Source organism: Triplophysa rosa, linkage group LG11 (assembly GCF_024868665.1).
Source record: "Triplophysa rosa linkage group LG11, Trosa_1v2, whole genome shotgun sequence".
Taxonomy (NCBI): domain Eukaryota; kingdom Metazoa; phylum Chordata; class Actinopteri; order Cypriniformes; family Nemacheilidae; genus Triplophysa; species Triplophysa rosa.
In genome coordinates this window covers 18,952,253-18,969,863 of record NC_079900.1, presented here as the reverse complement: position 1 = coordinate 18,969,863, position 17,611 = coordinate 18,952,253, and the positions used below count along the sequence as shown (strand labels likewise).

Sequence of the window (17,611 nt, the reverse complement as noted above, 5' to 3'; positions counted from 1 at the left end):
TCCCTCAAGTCAAGGCCCTGTGGGGGTCTGCGCAGAAATAGGTCATTTGTCACACATCAAGTCCTGGGGCAGAAGATGCATAATAGATGAGACCAAACAGCCTGTCTCGGTGAGCTCTACCCTCTCGCTGAGATTGGAGGGGGGAAGGGAGCTTGAGATAACAACCACTGCAATCAGCGTGTCGATGTTTAATAACAGCACCACACAATAAGGCCGCAGTCAATGCAACTCATCCACTGCCAAGTGTAATGACATTTTGTCATTGTGTGGGATTACATAACAACAATAACGTGTGACATCTATGTGACACCCAAGACTGTCTCTTCATGGTCACGTTAGGTTTGAATATTGTGCGTTGACGTACACACGCATGCCTCGTCTTTCAGGTATTGCTAGAAATCATGTTATTATGTAATCTATGCTTCCCATCAATCTCTCTTAAGAATGCACCATATGCTCCTGACATCATTTATATCAAAAGAGTGAATAAGTACACCCTTTTGCTGTCAGACAAGATATTGGAAGAGTGGGCTTCTTTGTGTCCATAAATGACCTTCACACATTTATGCCTTTGCAGTGTTGTCTACACAGCCATTTTACCTTCTCAACGTGGAACAAATGCTGTGCTTCTTTACTCTATTTACTCAGCGTTCTTTACAACTCTTTAGAAAGCAGCGCGCCACACTGGAGCACAGAATACGGGAGGAACGCAACAGATGAACGCGAAAGAGCTGCAGGGGAAGGACAAATAATGTGAAATCAAGGGAAAAAAAGAGCCCCGAGTATGGGGGAAGATGAGAGAGGGGCAAACAGAAGAAGAAAGCATGGCTCCTGTCTTTTTCTGCATCCATCTGTTCTGAGTGCAGGTGGAGCTCTATTCACTCAGCTCTGCATGTGCGTCGAGGGGGCAGGAAGAAAGGGAGGGCAAAAGGAAGAGTGGAGAGACGGGTGGGGGTGTAGGGATGGGGGGGCTCTCGGTGATCTCTCCTGAAGGGGATAATGGGAGAAGAGCGCATTGCAATGGCTGCCATGTAGTACCCTCCCTGCACAATTAGCCAATCAGGAGCGAGCTCTGCCAGGCAGAAGGACACATAAGAGAAGAACATTGCAGCAGAGGCACAGAAGAAGCCTGCGAGGAGCTGGGAAATACACACACAACAGCAGAACCACAACACCCTCCCCTGGACACACCCTACTGGGGATCACTGCTTCTCTTTTTTTCTGTACCAACGCCCACGCCACACGGAGAGAAATCTCTCTCTCATCATCATCCTGAAGAAAACCCCCTTCTCCTCATTTTCACGCTGCTGAGGAAACCTACAATCGCACGGGCTGAGATTTCCTGACCAAGACTGTCTTTTTCCTTTTTCTTTTTTTTTCTTTTCGTTTGGAAATTGACATTTTCCTTTCTCGAGCCACAGCGTAAAAACGCCAGCCGTGAGATAACAGCAAGCCGGCCTGAGACCTGCAAATCGAAGGACCTAGATCGCTATCATCTCCGTACGTCAAGAATGGTTACTGTACGTATACCTTTTTGTCTCTCTTACAAGAAACTATAACAATGACACAAAATCAATTTGAGCATCCTCCACAATGTGTGGAGACATCTAAATACAGACAGCAAATAAATAAGCAACAGCATAGCTTTGGTTTTAAGTAGCCTATATTCATTTGCATATTTTCATAATCATCTAAAATACAAGCGAGCTGAAAATGTTAATCTCGCATTAGGTCATAACGCACACGTACTAATAGCGGATTTTGTAAACAAGATTAACGATTAGTCCTGGGTGTAAGTAATGTGATACAGGCATGCGCAACCATCGCTAAAGCCCAGCTCGCTTCTTCGACGTTTTAAGTGAGGAATCAAAACATTGCTTTCGTCTGCCATTTTAACAGCTCGTAAAAATGCATGAGTCAAAGCATTCGGCATCCGCAATGTACATCTATTTTTAGCCGTCAAAATATAAATACATTCTAGCGGTAATTCGGCATCAAAACGAGACAGAGAGCCGAGGAATTCCACATGAATAGCTGAGGTGCTGTAAAAGCAGAAGGGCGTAAGAGGGCACACGCTTCTAAACTGCCACTCTCTCCTCCTTGCGCAGCAAAAAGGATGCTCAAGACGAATCTCTGAGACAAAACACGATGCCTCGGAGGCTGAGAGCCCAGAGAGCACAGGCAAAGAAAAAAGGTCGAGTCACTCGGAGGGGGAGGGGAGATCGTATGCATTGGTTTGGATTGAATCAGACAGGACGAAATTCTTAAAGCTCGCGATGAAACATTAGATATCGCGGCACAAAGTCTAGGGATAAAAACATTCCAAATGCCACAATTTGAGTAAGAAATATGTGAAAGATTCAGAGGCCTGATCTGATGTCAATCGATTTGGGCGTGTCTTCTCGACAAGACAGCGATGGCACGCGCTCATCAGAACAACGAAAAAAGCGCATTTAAATATAAACACGTGCTTCAAATTTGCCTCGCGTCCTCGGATGAATATTTAAAACGTTAGGTTCACTTCTGACGTGTAATTCTCCAGGCCTGCTGTGTGCAGGGTGTTGCCAGCTAATCGTCTTTGTCCTGTCAAGAATCAAACTCTCTTAAATATTAGACGCTATTCGCTTTAATGGCGACCCACATTGTATTTATTCATTTATTAATAACTATACGCAAGCTAATTACGCGTGGCCTGGAAATCCTGTTGACATTTTGCGTTTGAGTTTAGATGTTTTAGGACCTGAAAAATAAGTAGGCATGGGGATTTATTTCTCACAGGTACCACGAAACGATGCTGTGAAGGACAGCCCGCCTTGTTTTACGGTGACTTCAAACAAAAGCATTTCCTCTCATATTAATTCTCAATAGATTGTGTGACGGGTCTGTGAGTTTTGATGAATGAAGGCCCGTCGGCATGTTGTTCCGCAGTCCTCCGTGAGCACGAGCCTCTATACCGCAGTGCCAAGTACATAAAACCGTTGAGTCAGATAACCTTCTCCAGGCGCTTACACAATTCAAGGACAGGACATCACAACCGATACACAACACGATCGTCTTTATGTACGAACCCCTCATTATTCGTCAGTGTGCAAACTGAGAAAATAACGTCATTTCAAAAGCTTTATAATTGATAGCATCAGCAGGCCTCGTCTATGGTGAATTGAAACGCTATAAACGAACTAATTTCACAGACAAATGAAATGACTACGCAAATATTGTGGAGTAATAATAATGAATAATATTGAGGAATAATATAATTCATTATAACCATAACAAATACAAACACAACATTTTAACATTTTATATATATAACAAGAGAAAGATGTGAGCTGTTGGTATTTCATGCAAAAATTTATAGAACCCAACCCTCTTTGTGTTTTTTTTAACCTATTATTTTTTATTTCTTGTACATTAATTTTTATTCTAAATTATTATTATTATTATTATCATGGGCTGCAGAATAGAGAGAAAGAGAAGGCATAAGCAATGCTCATTGTTCCCGGAGAGTCCCGCATGCAGCCTCTGGCCTCGACACAAAGCGCTACTGTTTACATTAATATTCATAGTGCTGCCATGGTCTCTGTAGAGGAGGAACGGGTGGCTCTTTTGTTCGCTTGTGTCAATACGTTTATTCAGCAAAAAGGAGCTCGGATTTATGAATGCCCAAAGAGCACACGCTTGTCCAATCAAAGGACGAGGGGATAACGATTTTAAACGGGCCGTAATCGGCTGGGCCAAGAGAACGCGTTTATTTATAAAGTCGTCATCAAGAGTTTAATGTCCACTCGATACAATTAACCCCGCAGCAAAGAAAGATATTTTGAAGTCAGCTTTCATTATTTTACAGAAGGAAAGTAAATGCACTGATTTCAAACGGGATCCCCTCTGAGCCACTCCCGACTTCAGCACTCTGGATAGCGACCAAACAGCAATACTGCTTTTCAAAAAAGCCTTTCGTTTTGCGTTTGCGTTCTTGCTAAAAATAATAATTCCATACTAATACATTTTTAAAAGGGGAGTTAAGAAAATTATATAGAAATTTGTGCGATAAACTGATTATCCTTTGCGCTCACCATTTCTGAAGCAAAATTAACCCAATTTATTTTCCCATATGCACGGACGAAAATAAATAACAAAGAGGAAGGGTTTATCCGTTCAATGTGCGCTTGTGAATATTGGGCTTTGACTTGTGTCCTGTTGTTTTACAGCTGCCACAGTGATCCTTTAAACTGCAGTGAGAGTGTAGCTAATGCCTTTTGTTTAGTTTAATCCTGTAATCTGTTACTGAAACGGCCTTTTGGCAATCCAGCATTCACATTTCAGTCAGGAGCCTGTCTAAACACATACATTTATAAATGATGAATTAAAAATTGCAAAATGAAGGTCCACATTAGGCATGTGAGAAATGTTACTAGCACAGATTTGGTTACTTACTACTTTAAAGAACATTCAGAACATAATGCAATGTCTGTCCTGTCCGATTGAAAAATTAAATTTGACATGTTGCATACAGCTAAAGATGAGATCTGCCTTATGCTTTATTTGTTTACCTCCCCGGATGCTGTGTGAGCCTGTGTTTATTTGAAGAAAATGGCTCCCTCACAGCACAGGGACATCAAGGAAGTGACGTGAGGCCGATCGTCTTTATCACACGCTGGTATCAGGCCTGTCTGTATTCAGAATTCTCTGCATAGATGTTAGCGTGCATGTGAACAATGCAAAATATTTTTTTTAAACATTTGTAAGGTTTATTGCTAAACCACTTACTTAAACGTGTATCTTTTTTATATTTCTCTCAAAACAGAAAACCGGCTATTTTAATCTCTAAATGCTTTGAGATTTTACTACACAGCTTTTAGCTATTTTTCTTTTTATTCATTTTTAAACAGTGCAAACCGAAAACACATCTATCTCTAAAAATCAACCTTAAAGCCTCAATTTCCCCAACAGTTGACGGTTATTTGTTCAGACTCTAATTGCACATTCACTAAGAGGAATCTTTGCAGTCATTTATCTTTATCAGTGCGGTGGTGGGGAGGTAATAGGTTTTGCGTATGAGATGCAGGGCTCTTGTTTGCGTGCGAGTCTGGGTCCTTGTGTAGGCGATGCTGATGCAGTGCATTAAATATTGAGGGAGAACTCTTCCAGAAATAGAAAAGGACATGCTGGGACAGGATTGTCCACCCTTCCTACCACAGCCATGATTTTACTTTTGAGGCTTTTGTTTCATAAGCAGTATTTTTAATAGTATAAATTCAGGTGTGTGGTGTCGAAGGAGCGCAGTGAAAAGAAACGCAGAGCTAAGCAGTCTCTCAGCTGTCTTTGTGAGTCATGTATTTTGAAATGAAGTTCTCCTCCACCTCTGCCGTGCTGGCTTCGGTTTCCGGGCAGTGAGATAATTTGTGTCAGTCTCTGCGTCCAAAGAGCCTGCGCGTTGTGTAACTCGTTACATTTGTCGCTGAGGATGGGTGGCTTGCCATAGGGAGGTTTACTTCAGTTCATGCATCACATTTGCCCTGATCCTGTCACTTTGTGTAAAGACTCGCTCTGTTTGTGTCAACGCATGGGCAGTGCCTGTCTAACTTGGGTTTACATGCTAAACCCAAGATATTTCTTAAACTGCAGGCTGAGAGTTATTTCCAAAGAACAAAGCAATGGGGCCAGATGCCATTTTATGACAATTTGTGTCGAAAGAAAGCCAAGCTCTTAGAAATTCTTGTTCAGATGATAGTGAAATTGGTTATAGCCAGCAGTGTTGCCTAAACCCATGTTTTGCAGTGCTTTAATAACTCACTCATCTCTGTCTTTCCGAGTTTTCTCCTTGTCAGTTTCAATTTGGCTGAGATAGCCTATACATTCTGGCCGTTAGCGTATTTTATTAATGCTAAACAAAAGTGGTAATAACTGAGCGCTAGCTTACATTGTGTTTTTCGCTAACATTAGTCCATCTTATATAAACACACACGCATAAGACATGCACACATACATGCAAGGTTTGCTAAAAGTCAAGAAGCCAGCCAATAGCAACAGTCGTCAAGCTGCAGTTACCTGGGCAACCTGGTTTGAGGTAAGGCTCAAGGCAGGAATAAATCATTCCACTGAAGAACCAGCGTGTTAGAGAGAGATGAGACGCAGAGGCGATACTGAAAAGAGAACAAAGAAAAGATAATCCACAGTACTAAAAAAATGCACCTGTTTACGCTCAAATGGAATTTGCGTTTTTAATAATGTGTATAAATTGAAAAAGAGTTCATTTTAATTACATTCCCAGCTTGATCACAAATTGAATTTATTCGTAAAAACTTATCATGGCACTTGTGGCATACGACTCTGCCTGTTGATAGTGTGGATCCAAAAGAAAGATCACGGATGCATTCTTAATTAAGTTGGTGAGACACCCTGTTCCACCCCAGGGGCCCGTTCAAGGGAAAGAGCCCGTTCAAGAAGGATGACTAATACATGAACATATGTAACGCATGCCAATTCGTGAATCATGGAACATATCCAGCCAAAAACATAAAAAAATCTACTACATAATTTTACAAAAAATGATAAAAAGCTTATTGTGTAATCCTAAACGCTGGTTTATGGAAGAAGTTGGAAGATGGGAACAAAAGGGACCGTTGAAGAAGGTAGTCGAAAGTAGCGTTTACAACCTGCTTACATCTGTTGTTTGAAAATCCCCTATAGGCCAAATTAAGCCTCATGCTGTTCTCCACAGCAGCACAGATGAACCAAAGACCCAGACACACACTCACAATTTTCACACATATAAGGTGCCAATAAGAACTTATCATTTCGAGTTGTCAAGAGCACATTTTTTCGTTTTAGCAGGTGGAAATGAAAACATAATTTATTTATGTGTCTGTCATCTCCCGACCTCTCAGTGATGTAATACCGTTTGACCCCGCATAGAGAAAATGGGGGCAGGGAAAAAGTGAAAGGACTGTGACATCTGTAGACCCAGGGGCAGATCGAAAGAGTTGAAGTGAGGGAGAAAGCGGTCAGATGAGGAGGGGAGGTGGGACATTGTTCTCCAGTGCTCTGGCCCTCAGACACATTGATTTCCAACCTCTCAAAGACGACGACGTAGCGTGTATGGTGGAAGCTCTTGGATTACACAAATGACGCTTTTGCAACCCAAACGCACAGTCTAATTTGACATTTTTCCACCTGCAGATAATTAGCACCATGGAAACTCAGGTGTCCAACGGTCCGAGCGGAACCAGCATGCCTAATGGCCCCGTTATCAGCACCAACGGCGCCACAGACGACAGCAAAACTAACCTGATCGTCAACTACCTGCCTCAGAACATGACCCAGGAAGAGTTCAAGAGCCTCTTCGGCAGCATCGGCGAGATCGAGTCTTGCAAATTAGTCAGAGACAAGATCACAGGTAACACCATTAATTTTACATCAGATAAGCAAACATTAGCATCAAAGCAGAAACGCGTCAAGTGCATTTTCATTTATTTTATTCCAGGTCAGAGTTTGGGCTATGGCTTCGTAAACTACGTGGATCCCAACGATGCAGACAAGGCCATCAACACGCTCAACGGTCTCAAACTGCAGACCAAAACAATCAAGGTAAGAGATGCTCGACCCCACACTCTTCAATCATGCAATGGGGAGGATGTGGGGAATAAAGCAGAAGAAAGGGAGGAACACGCAGCCCAAGACAGACACGACAGCCGGGGAGGTGGAGAAAAGGGGGCGGCGTGCAGGGGAGGAGACGGTAGCGTGAACAAAAGGGGCGAAAGAAAAGAAAGAGTGGAGGTCAGAAAGCAAGGGGTTGTGTGCAGAGGTGATTGTGATGGAAATGTAATTAGGGGGACGCAATGTGAGGCTAGGAGGTCAGCGGAGAGACAGCCCCATCTGCCTCCCATCTTGGCTAATTAGGGCCTTCTTTGTCCCGAATTCAGCTGGGCTGAGGGTTGGAGAAATGTCTGACTGGGATTCTGAAAGCCAGAGATTAAACAGTCCGGTCTGTTCCTACACCTGATCACCATACATCAAAGACGAACACAAAGCCTAGGCGAGAGTCTGCGGTTAAGCTGGCTTCCATGGAATTACCGTGTTTGAACACACTTGTATTGTGGATGTGTGTAAATAACATCATAGACAACGATGACGTTTATGTCAACATTTGAAGAAGTTGGTTTTTCTACTGTTTTTATAGAAACACTGCTAAGCTACAGTACAGGCCTTTTGGACGGGACTGACTTGACCACGCTCCGATTCAGAGAAAACAGAGATTGTAAACAGCAGTAACTACAAAACTAAAAATAAATAACTCCTAAGCTATTTTTCTCAATCTTGGCATGGTTAATGCATTTTACTGTGTAGGACAATAGAGTCCACAACATAAATCCTAAAGCATTGTTATTTAGAGCATCCCGAAGCACTGCGATTCTGTAATGACTACAGGCCACAGACAATCTGCAGAATGACATCACAGGCACAGCTTTTTAAACAACACTGAGTCTTATTGCTATTGTCCTAATCATCTTGTTTGTTTAAAGCGTTCAGTCAGTATCACCACTGTTCTGACATTCAGCGTTCGTGTGCCCGCTGCCCTCAAATCCTTAAGACGGGCAAATGTCATAGTTTCCATGTCAATAAGGCATTGTTAGAAAGGTAGAAAGTGGAGAGGGAGATGGGGCGCAGGAGCAAAGGCTAGAATGGAGACGAATGCCAATGACAGGATTAGGGCCATATGGGCTGCAGGGACCATCTGTACTGTGGGAGAGTCAGGGAGAGGGTTAATTATGGGGCAGCATCTCCCCCTCCCACCCCAGTCCCTGCTGTACACTCACCCACCCACAGCACAATTACGCCCCTACCTCAACAATACAGCTGCTTAGTCATAGCTGCCTCTGACACGCAAACACACATATGGTGGAAAAACACGCTTGATTATTCCAAGTTCTCACGGCAAAACATAATCTGATTGGGCGTCTTAAAATATCTAGAGCACATTTAAAACATGTTATTTAGGATAAAACATACTTTCTTAATCTTATTCATGCATTTGTCAAATGTATGTGTTTGGTGATTATGAATGACATATTATGCAAGTATATACATAAAATTATAGAAATTATGGAAAAGCTCTAAATAAAAGAGGAATTATGAGAGGATTACTAGTTGTGCAAAATATGTTTTGTGTGGAAATGACAAAGAAAGCATTAGAATGTATAAAAAAGCTAAACGTGCAACTACAATACTTATTCTTTAATAAAATAATTTGTAATGGAATGTAATAGAAAATTATTTAAGTAGTTAAATATTGGAAAAAACGTATCACATTATTTTATATAATATATCAGTTTAATGAATTAAAAACACATTTGAGCATGCCTAGGAGTTGTCAGGGACGCTGGGCTTCTTGTAATCTGTTTACTTGGTTTGCCGGTTGCCAGAGAAGCAATTTTCCCTTGAGAAAGAAAACAAAAGAAAGCTGGAAGTGTGTGTGCGTGGGGGGAGCAATCGCTCTATCTCAAAAAACCACATGCACACTCGCTGACACCATCAATCAAAGTCACTCTCAACCAGAAACTCATAAATATACATATTTTATGAGAGAAATCTGTTCGCATCTCAAACACGAGCAAATCGGCGCGGTGGGGGACTTGAAGGGAATACCGAGGTGATATCAAAATGAGATGCATATTTTAACGTCAAAACAAACGCTTAATTGGACTTGATAATTCATGACACGTCCCAAATGCGTAACAGGCTCTAAATGCTGCTGTCTTCTAGAAAATCACAAGTTAGAATAGCAGCCCATGATATCAAATTTTCCTCGCTGCTCCCTAAGTGAGCCGGCCTGAAATCAGTGCAGAGGGTGTCAATGTATCTATGGGGTAAGTGTGAATGCGAGAGCGGGCTTGTGTTCCTGCTGTCAGGAGCGCTGTGAAGCTGAAGCAGTGTTTAATAAGGAAGCCGGGCTTGGTTGGAGCGCATGTAAGAGTGAAGTGCATGTAAGAGATGTGGATTTCAAGGAAGGAGGAATGAGAGTGGGCGGATGTCTCGCCTTTGAGCGTGGCAGTGCTGTGACATATCTGCTCCGACTACACTTGAAAGTTTGTACTGCTGGGAGTTTTAGTGCTGTCATAGCTGTCTTGATGCATGCTTCTTAATATTTCTATTAAAAGTAACTCTCGATGGTGTGGGTGTGGGTGTGTAATAGGTGTCCTATGCCAGACCCAGCTCAGCTTCCATCCGTGATGCCAACCTGTATGTGAGCGGGCTGCCCAAAACCATGGGTCAGAAAGACATGGAGCAGTTGTTTTCCCAGTATGGAAGGATCATCACCTCACGCATCCTGGTCGACCAGGTCACAGGTAAACGTCACATCACTACCTCACTCACACCATAGACGGCCTGGGGGAGGATTAGAAATCTAATTAAAGATTTGGATGTAATGCTAAAACATGCCATATGCTTGATCATTTCCCTGAGTTTGCTTTATAACACAGATTGTAACAGAATACAGAGAGTACCTCCATATATAGCTTGATTTAACCCTGTGAACACATGACTTATCTGCCACTGTATTGAACTAACATTGCACTGCAAGATCATTCAAAAGAGGAAAATGTTTGTTTTTAACATAAAAGATATAAAGTGATACCCGACTAAAGTATTACACTGTCAAATGTGGTAACATGCGATTGTTAGCATTGTTTTAATCTGCTCCAACCCCCCAAAATCTTGAATTTAGAGAAACATCATGTTTTTAGGATTAATTTATTCATTGAAAAAAAGTGTATTTAGATGTTAGAATTTGAAGGGCATTGAATCAGATTTGTTACATTATTTTCTGTCCGTTTAACAAAATCTTTTAAACGTTTACAAAGTGAGACCCAACCAAAATATTTAAAAACGTGGTAAGACACCTTTAAGTAACCATGGTTATTTTTATTTTTAAAAAGTAGAAAAAAACATGTTTTTCAGATTTATAACCCTTTGTTTTATCTTAATATCATAAATTAAAATTATTGTCATCAGACCATAGTAAATTTGTAGTAAAACGGTTATTTTTCGTCACGGATAAGAGCTATTTCTATCCGATTTAAAATCTGTTCTTGAAGAAACATTCGGGTAAATTTGATGATATTAAATAATATCTTGGCATAATTTAAAGTGTATCACGTCATTTTGAGGGTGCTTACATTGCGTCGCTTTCTGTCCGGAGCAGGTATATCGCGAGGGGTGGGTTTCATTCGGTTCGACAAACGCAACGAAGCTGAGGAGGCCATCAAAGGTCTCAACGGACAAAAGCCCCTGGGCGCCGCCGAACCCATTACCGTCAAGTTCGCCAACAACCCCAGTCAGAAGACGGGACAAGCCCTCTTAACCCAGCTCTACCAGACAGCCGCTCGTCGCTACACCGGTCCTCTGCACCACCAGACCCAGCGCTTCAGGTACTGCCCCCGACCGCGGCTTTCAGCGCCGCTGTTTCTTCTGTGTCTGTCTGTGTTCCTCGGTCGGTCTTTCCTTTAAACCGCAGCGCATTCACGGCACCAGGGGGATTTGATGACTCATTACGGGTCCGAAGCTAATTGGGGCGATGTGTACATTTTCCACAAAGCTCCTTTAACCCATTCATAAAGAGTGATTTAAAACAACTGTCTAAAAAAGACCTTATATGAATCAGTCACGGCAGCCAGCGATGCTTTCACAAGCATTCATCGCAGTACTCACAATCCATCGCCTGAGGGCTCTGTGCGCACTGCGTCACGGACGAGACGCGCCTTCTGATTGGTGAATGCCGGGCCCGGTAAAGCGCTACCCCTGGTGGCTGAATGCATGGCTGCGTGCAAACGCTTTTCTCTGGTTGTTGGTTCTTGCGACTAATATCTTCACCTCCGTTACTCTTCCTCTTGCATTGCAGACTCGACAATTTACTAAACGCCAGCTACGGAGTCAAGAGGTAATTTCTAAAAAAGGTGTCCATTTAATATAGCATCCATGCCAAAACAAAGTGCCCGGAATACCACCTGCTGACTTAAAACTATAGGCTATATAATGCATTAAGCTAGATCGACGTAGCCAAAACGCATCATTTATGCATACAGTATCAGCTCCTTACAGCAGGACATTCTGGCATGGCTTTGTTGAACCTTTTTATTCTTTCTTTTGGTTGATTCCTTGATTGAACTGATTTGTATGTATTTCTGTATTGGACTAACATTATTATTTTTTTCAGTTTTGGTTGCTTTAATGTCTTTTTATCCACCAGCATGGACATACAAGATTCCGTTTGCGTCTCCTCTGTTTGTTCCAATTTTCCGTTGATTTTTGCCTTCATCCCTATCTAGGTTTCTATGTTTTGCTAAATATTGTGATTTTGTTGGACGTCGTTGTGTTATTTCTGCAGAGGTCGACAGGGAATTTCACTAGTTTATATAATTAGTTTGGTTGTTATCTGCCCGTTCTTTTATCTGCTTACGGCTGTGGGGATCACTCGAGGGTTTCCAGTCACGTATCAAAATGGCAGGAACGTGTGATGATGTTGAGCAAATGTATGGAACTTCAGAATGACACCCATAGTAGCTCTCCTTTCCTCCCCAGATTCTCGCCGATAACCATTGACAGCATGACCAGTCTAGCTGGAGTCAACCTGACCGGGCCCACAGGCGCTGGCTGGTGTATCTTCGTCTACAACCTGTCCCCGGAAGCTGACGAAAGCGTCCTGTGGCAGCTCTTCGGACCGTTCGGAGCCGTCACGAACGTCAAGGTCATCCGTGACTTCACCACCAACAAATGTAAGGGCTTTGGCTTTGTCACCATGACCAACTACGACGAGGCGGCCATGGCCATCGCCAGCCTAAATGGCTATCGCCTGGGCGACCGCGTGTTGCAGGTCTCCTTCAAGACCAGCAAGCAGCACAAAGCTTAAAGGATGGCCTGGTCACTATCGCTCTTTAACATGCAGGGTGAGCTACCGAGCTCCCCGTACATCCACTCTACATGGGCCTGGACTGAGTCTCTCTCTAACACACACACACATTTAGTTTCGAACAAAATACACAAGTAGAGTTTTTTTCCTTTTCTCTTTACACAACATGCTAGTCCTTCCCAACATTTGCCTGTATTGAATTAGCAGAAGTGTGAGGAGGGGCTGGGATTGACATGAGGGGAATCCATGAGGAGGGACAGTCTAATGAATGTGACAGAGAATGTCTGCCGAGAGCTTTGATTTAATTCAGGCAAAATAAGAGAACTGGTCAAGGAAATAGTGCAAAACGAACAAAAAATCCAACATGTGCAATTTTACCCCAAATCTTGCCCAGTAACACTCCTGTCTGGCTTCAGAAGATGTAGTCACTTTTTTACACTTGGGCATTTTGAATCAGTGAATTTTTTTAGTGAAAAAGGATAAAAACAGTGTTCTCTTATATATATTATGATATAACTATATATTCAACATTTAAGGTGGTTATAATAGCCAAATATGTAAGCATTTTCTAGAACTTTGATTACGGTTTCCTGGCTCTACATTAGGTTGCAACCTTGCCTTATGGCATCACACACTTTACCAGAGGTCCAACCCGACAGCCGCAGAACAAACGGTGTAGTCGCGAAATGAGAGGTCACCCGAGGTCATCACAATCACCTCAGCACACCCAAAGACAACAGTCATCGCAGAGACACTCGCACACATATGCACACACATGCAAACCTCCACACGAGGACATGAATACATCACGAACATGGCCACCTTGAATCTCCTCTCATCTTTCCGCTCTGAGTTTTAGAGTTAGAATCGATTCCACCACATGCAGTTGTCTGTGTAACTAGGAGCATTTTCACAGCGTTCCCATGGTGATAGCGTTCGTAATTCTTTCCAACCAATAATGAAGGTCAACAGCGAAATCCAGATGTACGTTCATCATATTGAGCAGGTTTATACGTACGAGTACTTCTGAAGTGGGAAGGCCTTCCTTGTTAACCTCTCAAGTACACTTTGAGCTATCCGTAAAAAGCTTATGTTGAACGGCAGAGAGAAGCTATTGAGGTCAGAGGTCACTGGGTCGGTCACCACCAGTTTCACTTGCTCTTCATAACCTCTCTCAGATGCATTTAGCTCCATTCAGTAAAGAAGACTTAAACTGACCTCTAAAATCAGTTTTAGAGTCCCCGCATATCCAAAAGTAGCTAACATAAAATCGAGTTTTGTATTCTCATGGCCCTTTTCTGCAGGTCACATGACCGACAAAAAGCATATCTCAAAATACTGATCTCACCAACAACATCAAGTAATATGTTCAAAAACATGTCCATAGCCCTCAAATGAGTAAACATAAACAAAACTGTTCCGTGGGGAGAGACATTGCTGTAAAACCGCAAAACTTCACGTTATACGAAGAAAAGAACAGAAAGATGTAAATGTGTGTTTAAATCAAGTGACATTTTGCTTTTCTAAATAACGCTGTGTTAGCCAAAGAGGACAATGATCTCTTTGAAAGGATTACATTAGAGATTAATATATTTTTATATCTACAAGAAAAAAAACAAGACCTTGTGCAACATTTTTACAGATTCTTAATCGTGGAAATCTTTGGACACACCGCATGGCTTTTATTTTCAGAGTTTTCAACTTTGGGTGGAGAGAGCCAGTCTGCGGTGTTAGGGAAGGGATTTGGAGGGTTGGGGACTAAGATTTACATGCAGTGAAACCATTTCATTTTCAAAAATACAAAACGAACAAAAAAAAGAGAAACATATGAAACAGGTTTTTAAAAAAGAATCAGCAGACAGGTAAATGTATGCATTCAGCTTAAAAACTCAAAAGTTTCTCTAAAGTGAAACCAAGCGTTGCTTCAGACGGTGCAGTGAAGCTCTGCGACCTCAAATTGAACATCATCGACTGAGGCGCACGACACCCAAAACAGTGTGAAGAATACACCTTCAGCATGTTCAGCGCACCATAATAATAGTTGAAAATTGACATAAAATGATGTAGCTGCACTTATCAATGTAATCTAACATTTACACACAATAATCCACAGTAGTGAATTATATTCGCCAGTACATCATCACACAAGGCAAATGTCTATCATTATACTTTTTCTCTCTTTTTGGACATGCACCAGTTTTTGTTTCTGTTTAATTTTCACTCCGCATGTTACCTGTATACACCGTCAGTTCATATCGTTGACATCTGATTTTGCTTCTTTGCACAAGCACTAACCAACCAAGGGATCTTAGCTTTGTCACTGATGAAGGAAAAAAGTTTAGCAATCGTGTGACCGCACACACACACACACACGCATACACACGAACACACACACACGTCATAGCACATATCAAAGTGTCTCTGAGCCCTCCACATTATACCTGTTGTATCCAAACTGTGATACACCTTAAACTAACCCCCTCAGCTTATACACCCGTAACATCGCAAAACATACAAGCTTTTTCTTTCGCTTGCGCAACTCATCCTGCAACTTCTCGGTGGTGTGCCCTAAAGAGGATGAAATTCGTATATATGTATGTCCACCCTCAAATTTTAGCAACAGGGGGACACCTGGCAACCAGAGGGATGTTAATGTCCCCTTTAGCTCCAGCACATGCAGAGACCTCCCAGCAACTCATACCCTCATAGAGCCAACCAAGGACAATGGCAAGAAAGCAAGACATACTGCACCGCTTGAGCAACAATACAATAATAATCATTAAAAAAAAGACAAAAAAACTTTCCTATGGAACAGTAAGTGCAATGTGCTTCGTTTTTATATTGACTGAGAACAAAAGATATATATATTTTTTAAAAAAGAAATTAAACGTCACACTGAAATGGTTTGCAGAATAGTGAAGGATCAAACGTACCGAAACAACGACAAAAAAAGTGTTAACCAACAGATTCATTAAAAGAATCAAACAAGCACCGAGAGCTCTGATCTCTAAAAATGTCCATTATCCTTTCCTCCGCCCCCTATTAGTGCTCTGACCATGCAAGCTAAAACAAACAGCCGTCTATGGTAGAGAAATTTTTCAAAGACCGTGAAAGGAATACTGTCTAAAATATCATCCGTTTTAGCCCATGTTGATTTCCGAATATCATTTTTCCTGTAATTTATTGATTTACTTTACATATCAGAATCACGATGTTAACTTAGCGTATTTGTGTTGTTGATGTTGCCATAGAGGACACACGTGGGTCGAATATTTTGTTGGTTCCTTTTATCGGGTGCGATTTCTTATATTTGTTTCCATTATTTATGATTAGTTGCTGTTCCTACAGTGTATGCAGGTTTTAGAATTAGTTAGAATTATTTCTTTTCAATCAAAATGTGTTTAATTGTGTTCGTAAAAGTCTGTGGTAGCTTTCGTTGCAACATAAATAATTTAAACTGAAAAAATTTCAATATAGCGCCAATGAACTTGTATTATTTGGGCGACTTTAAGCTTGTAGTTTTAACTTATTGTTAACTTAAAAACTATTTATTATCATTATTATGATTATTATTATTGCCTCGTATGAAAGTATGTTTTGTGTATATTTATGGTTTATTTCATTATATTTGCAAGTTTAAATGCTTTTTATTTTGCCAAAATGTGGTTACACCATTTTGTTTTTCTTTAAAGGGAACAAATAGATTTAAAAAAGAATAAAAAACAGAACAAAAAAACTGCTTTAGAATTACGATTTGGAAAAGTTCTCCATAGGCAAAGAATGCACTGCTATATTAAACTAATTGAAGTGTATAAACATACATGCTGTGTGCTAGATGTTATGCCTTTAATGCCTGTGTTTTGTTTGTCTTGTTAAATGAAAACCTTTTGATTATTTAATCTATTCACAGTCTTGTTTTTCCAGCCTCGTTCAGAACCCCATAGTGAGTCAGGGCCCGGGGTGAGGCCCGGGGCAGGGGGGGTGGGCCGGGCTCGAGGTCTACTGGACCTGCAGACAGGCCTAAGGCTCAGTGCACTCGCCAAATACCCTGCTGCCGTACAACCGTGTATCCGACTGAGAGAACATTCAAGAAAATAATAGAGTCAAAGGGGGTCCAGGGCACAATTATAAGCTGACACTGGCCAAAAAAACCTGGCAGCAGGCGGAAACGGGCGAGGCACTGAGCTGTAGAAAAGGGGTCAGTGGTCACTCTGTTTCTCAACCAGTTGTATTTTGTGTCAATATTAAGTTAGGAGGGACACAGATTTACCTAGCAACGTTCTTCTGAAACCATTTTCCAAGAACAACAGAACATTAAAAGAATCGAACAAAACAAAAAACGATCAAAAGCAGAACTTCTGATCTCAGTGTCTGTGTGTCACGAATAAAAATCTCATACTTCCGAACATGAATAAAGACAACGCATAACAAAAGGGGAAAAAATAAACCTTTCCGTTGAGTTTAGGATATCTATTACTGGGATTTCAGCTGAAGACGCTTGAGGACTTTTTCATGGAATTGTTTAATTATTTGTACTTTACATGCCAGAAAAAATAAAAGATATGAATCTCAGTGTTTCCCTTGTGCTTGTTATTTTTTTCAGTGGGGAATTGTACATCACACTCACACAGCACTATGGAACGAATAAAACAGTATTAGGTTAAACTGTTTAATATTTAACAAGTCACTTTCTACAACAAGCGT

The 17,611-nt window shown here is 41.5% G+C and overlaps 1 protein-coding gene across 6 annotated transcripts; it reads left to right on the top strand.

Moving 5' to 3' along the window:
* The first annotated feature begins 1,063 nt into the window (after positions 1-1,063).
* Positions 1,064-17,479, top strand: elavl3 (ELAV like neuron-specific RNA binding protein 3). Of its 6 annotated transcripts, none has more exons than XM_057347228.1 (7): positions 1,064-1,520; positions 7,180-7,396; positions 7,484-7,587; positions 10,193-10,346; positions 11,204-11,429; positions 11,900-11,938; positions 12,562-17,479. In XM_057347228.1, exons 1-7 carry the CDS (start codon positions 1,512-1,514, stop codon positions 12,905-12,907), a joined length of 1,095 nt encoding a protein of 364 aa, XP_057203211.1. In that variant the 5' UTR covers positions 1,064-1,511; the 3' UTR covers positions 12,908-17,479. The 6 variants fall into 6 exon arrangements, with proteins under 6 accessions (XP_057203211.1, XP_057203210.1, XP_057203216.1 ...); XM_057347227.1 differs by having other exon boundaries at positions 11,201-11,429; XM_057347229.1 differs by having other exon boundaries at positions 1,074-1,520; positions 11,201-11,429; positions 12,580-17,479.
* The last annotated feature ends 132 nt before the right edge of the window (positions 17,480-17,611 follow it).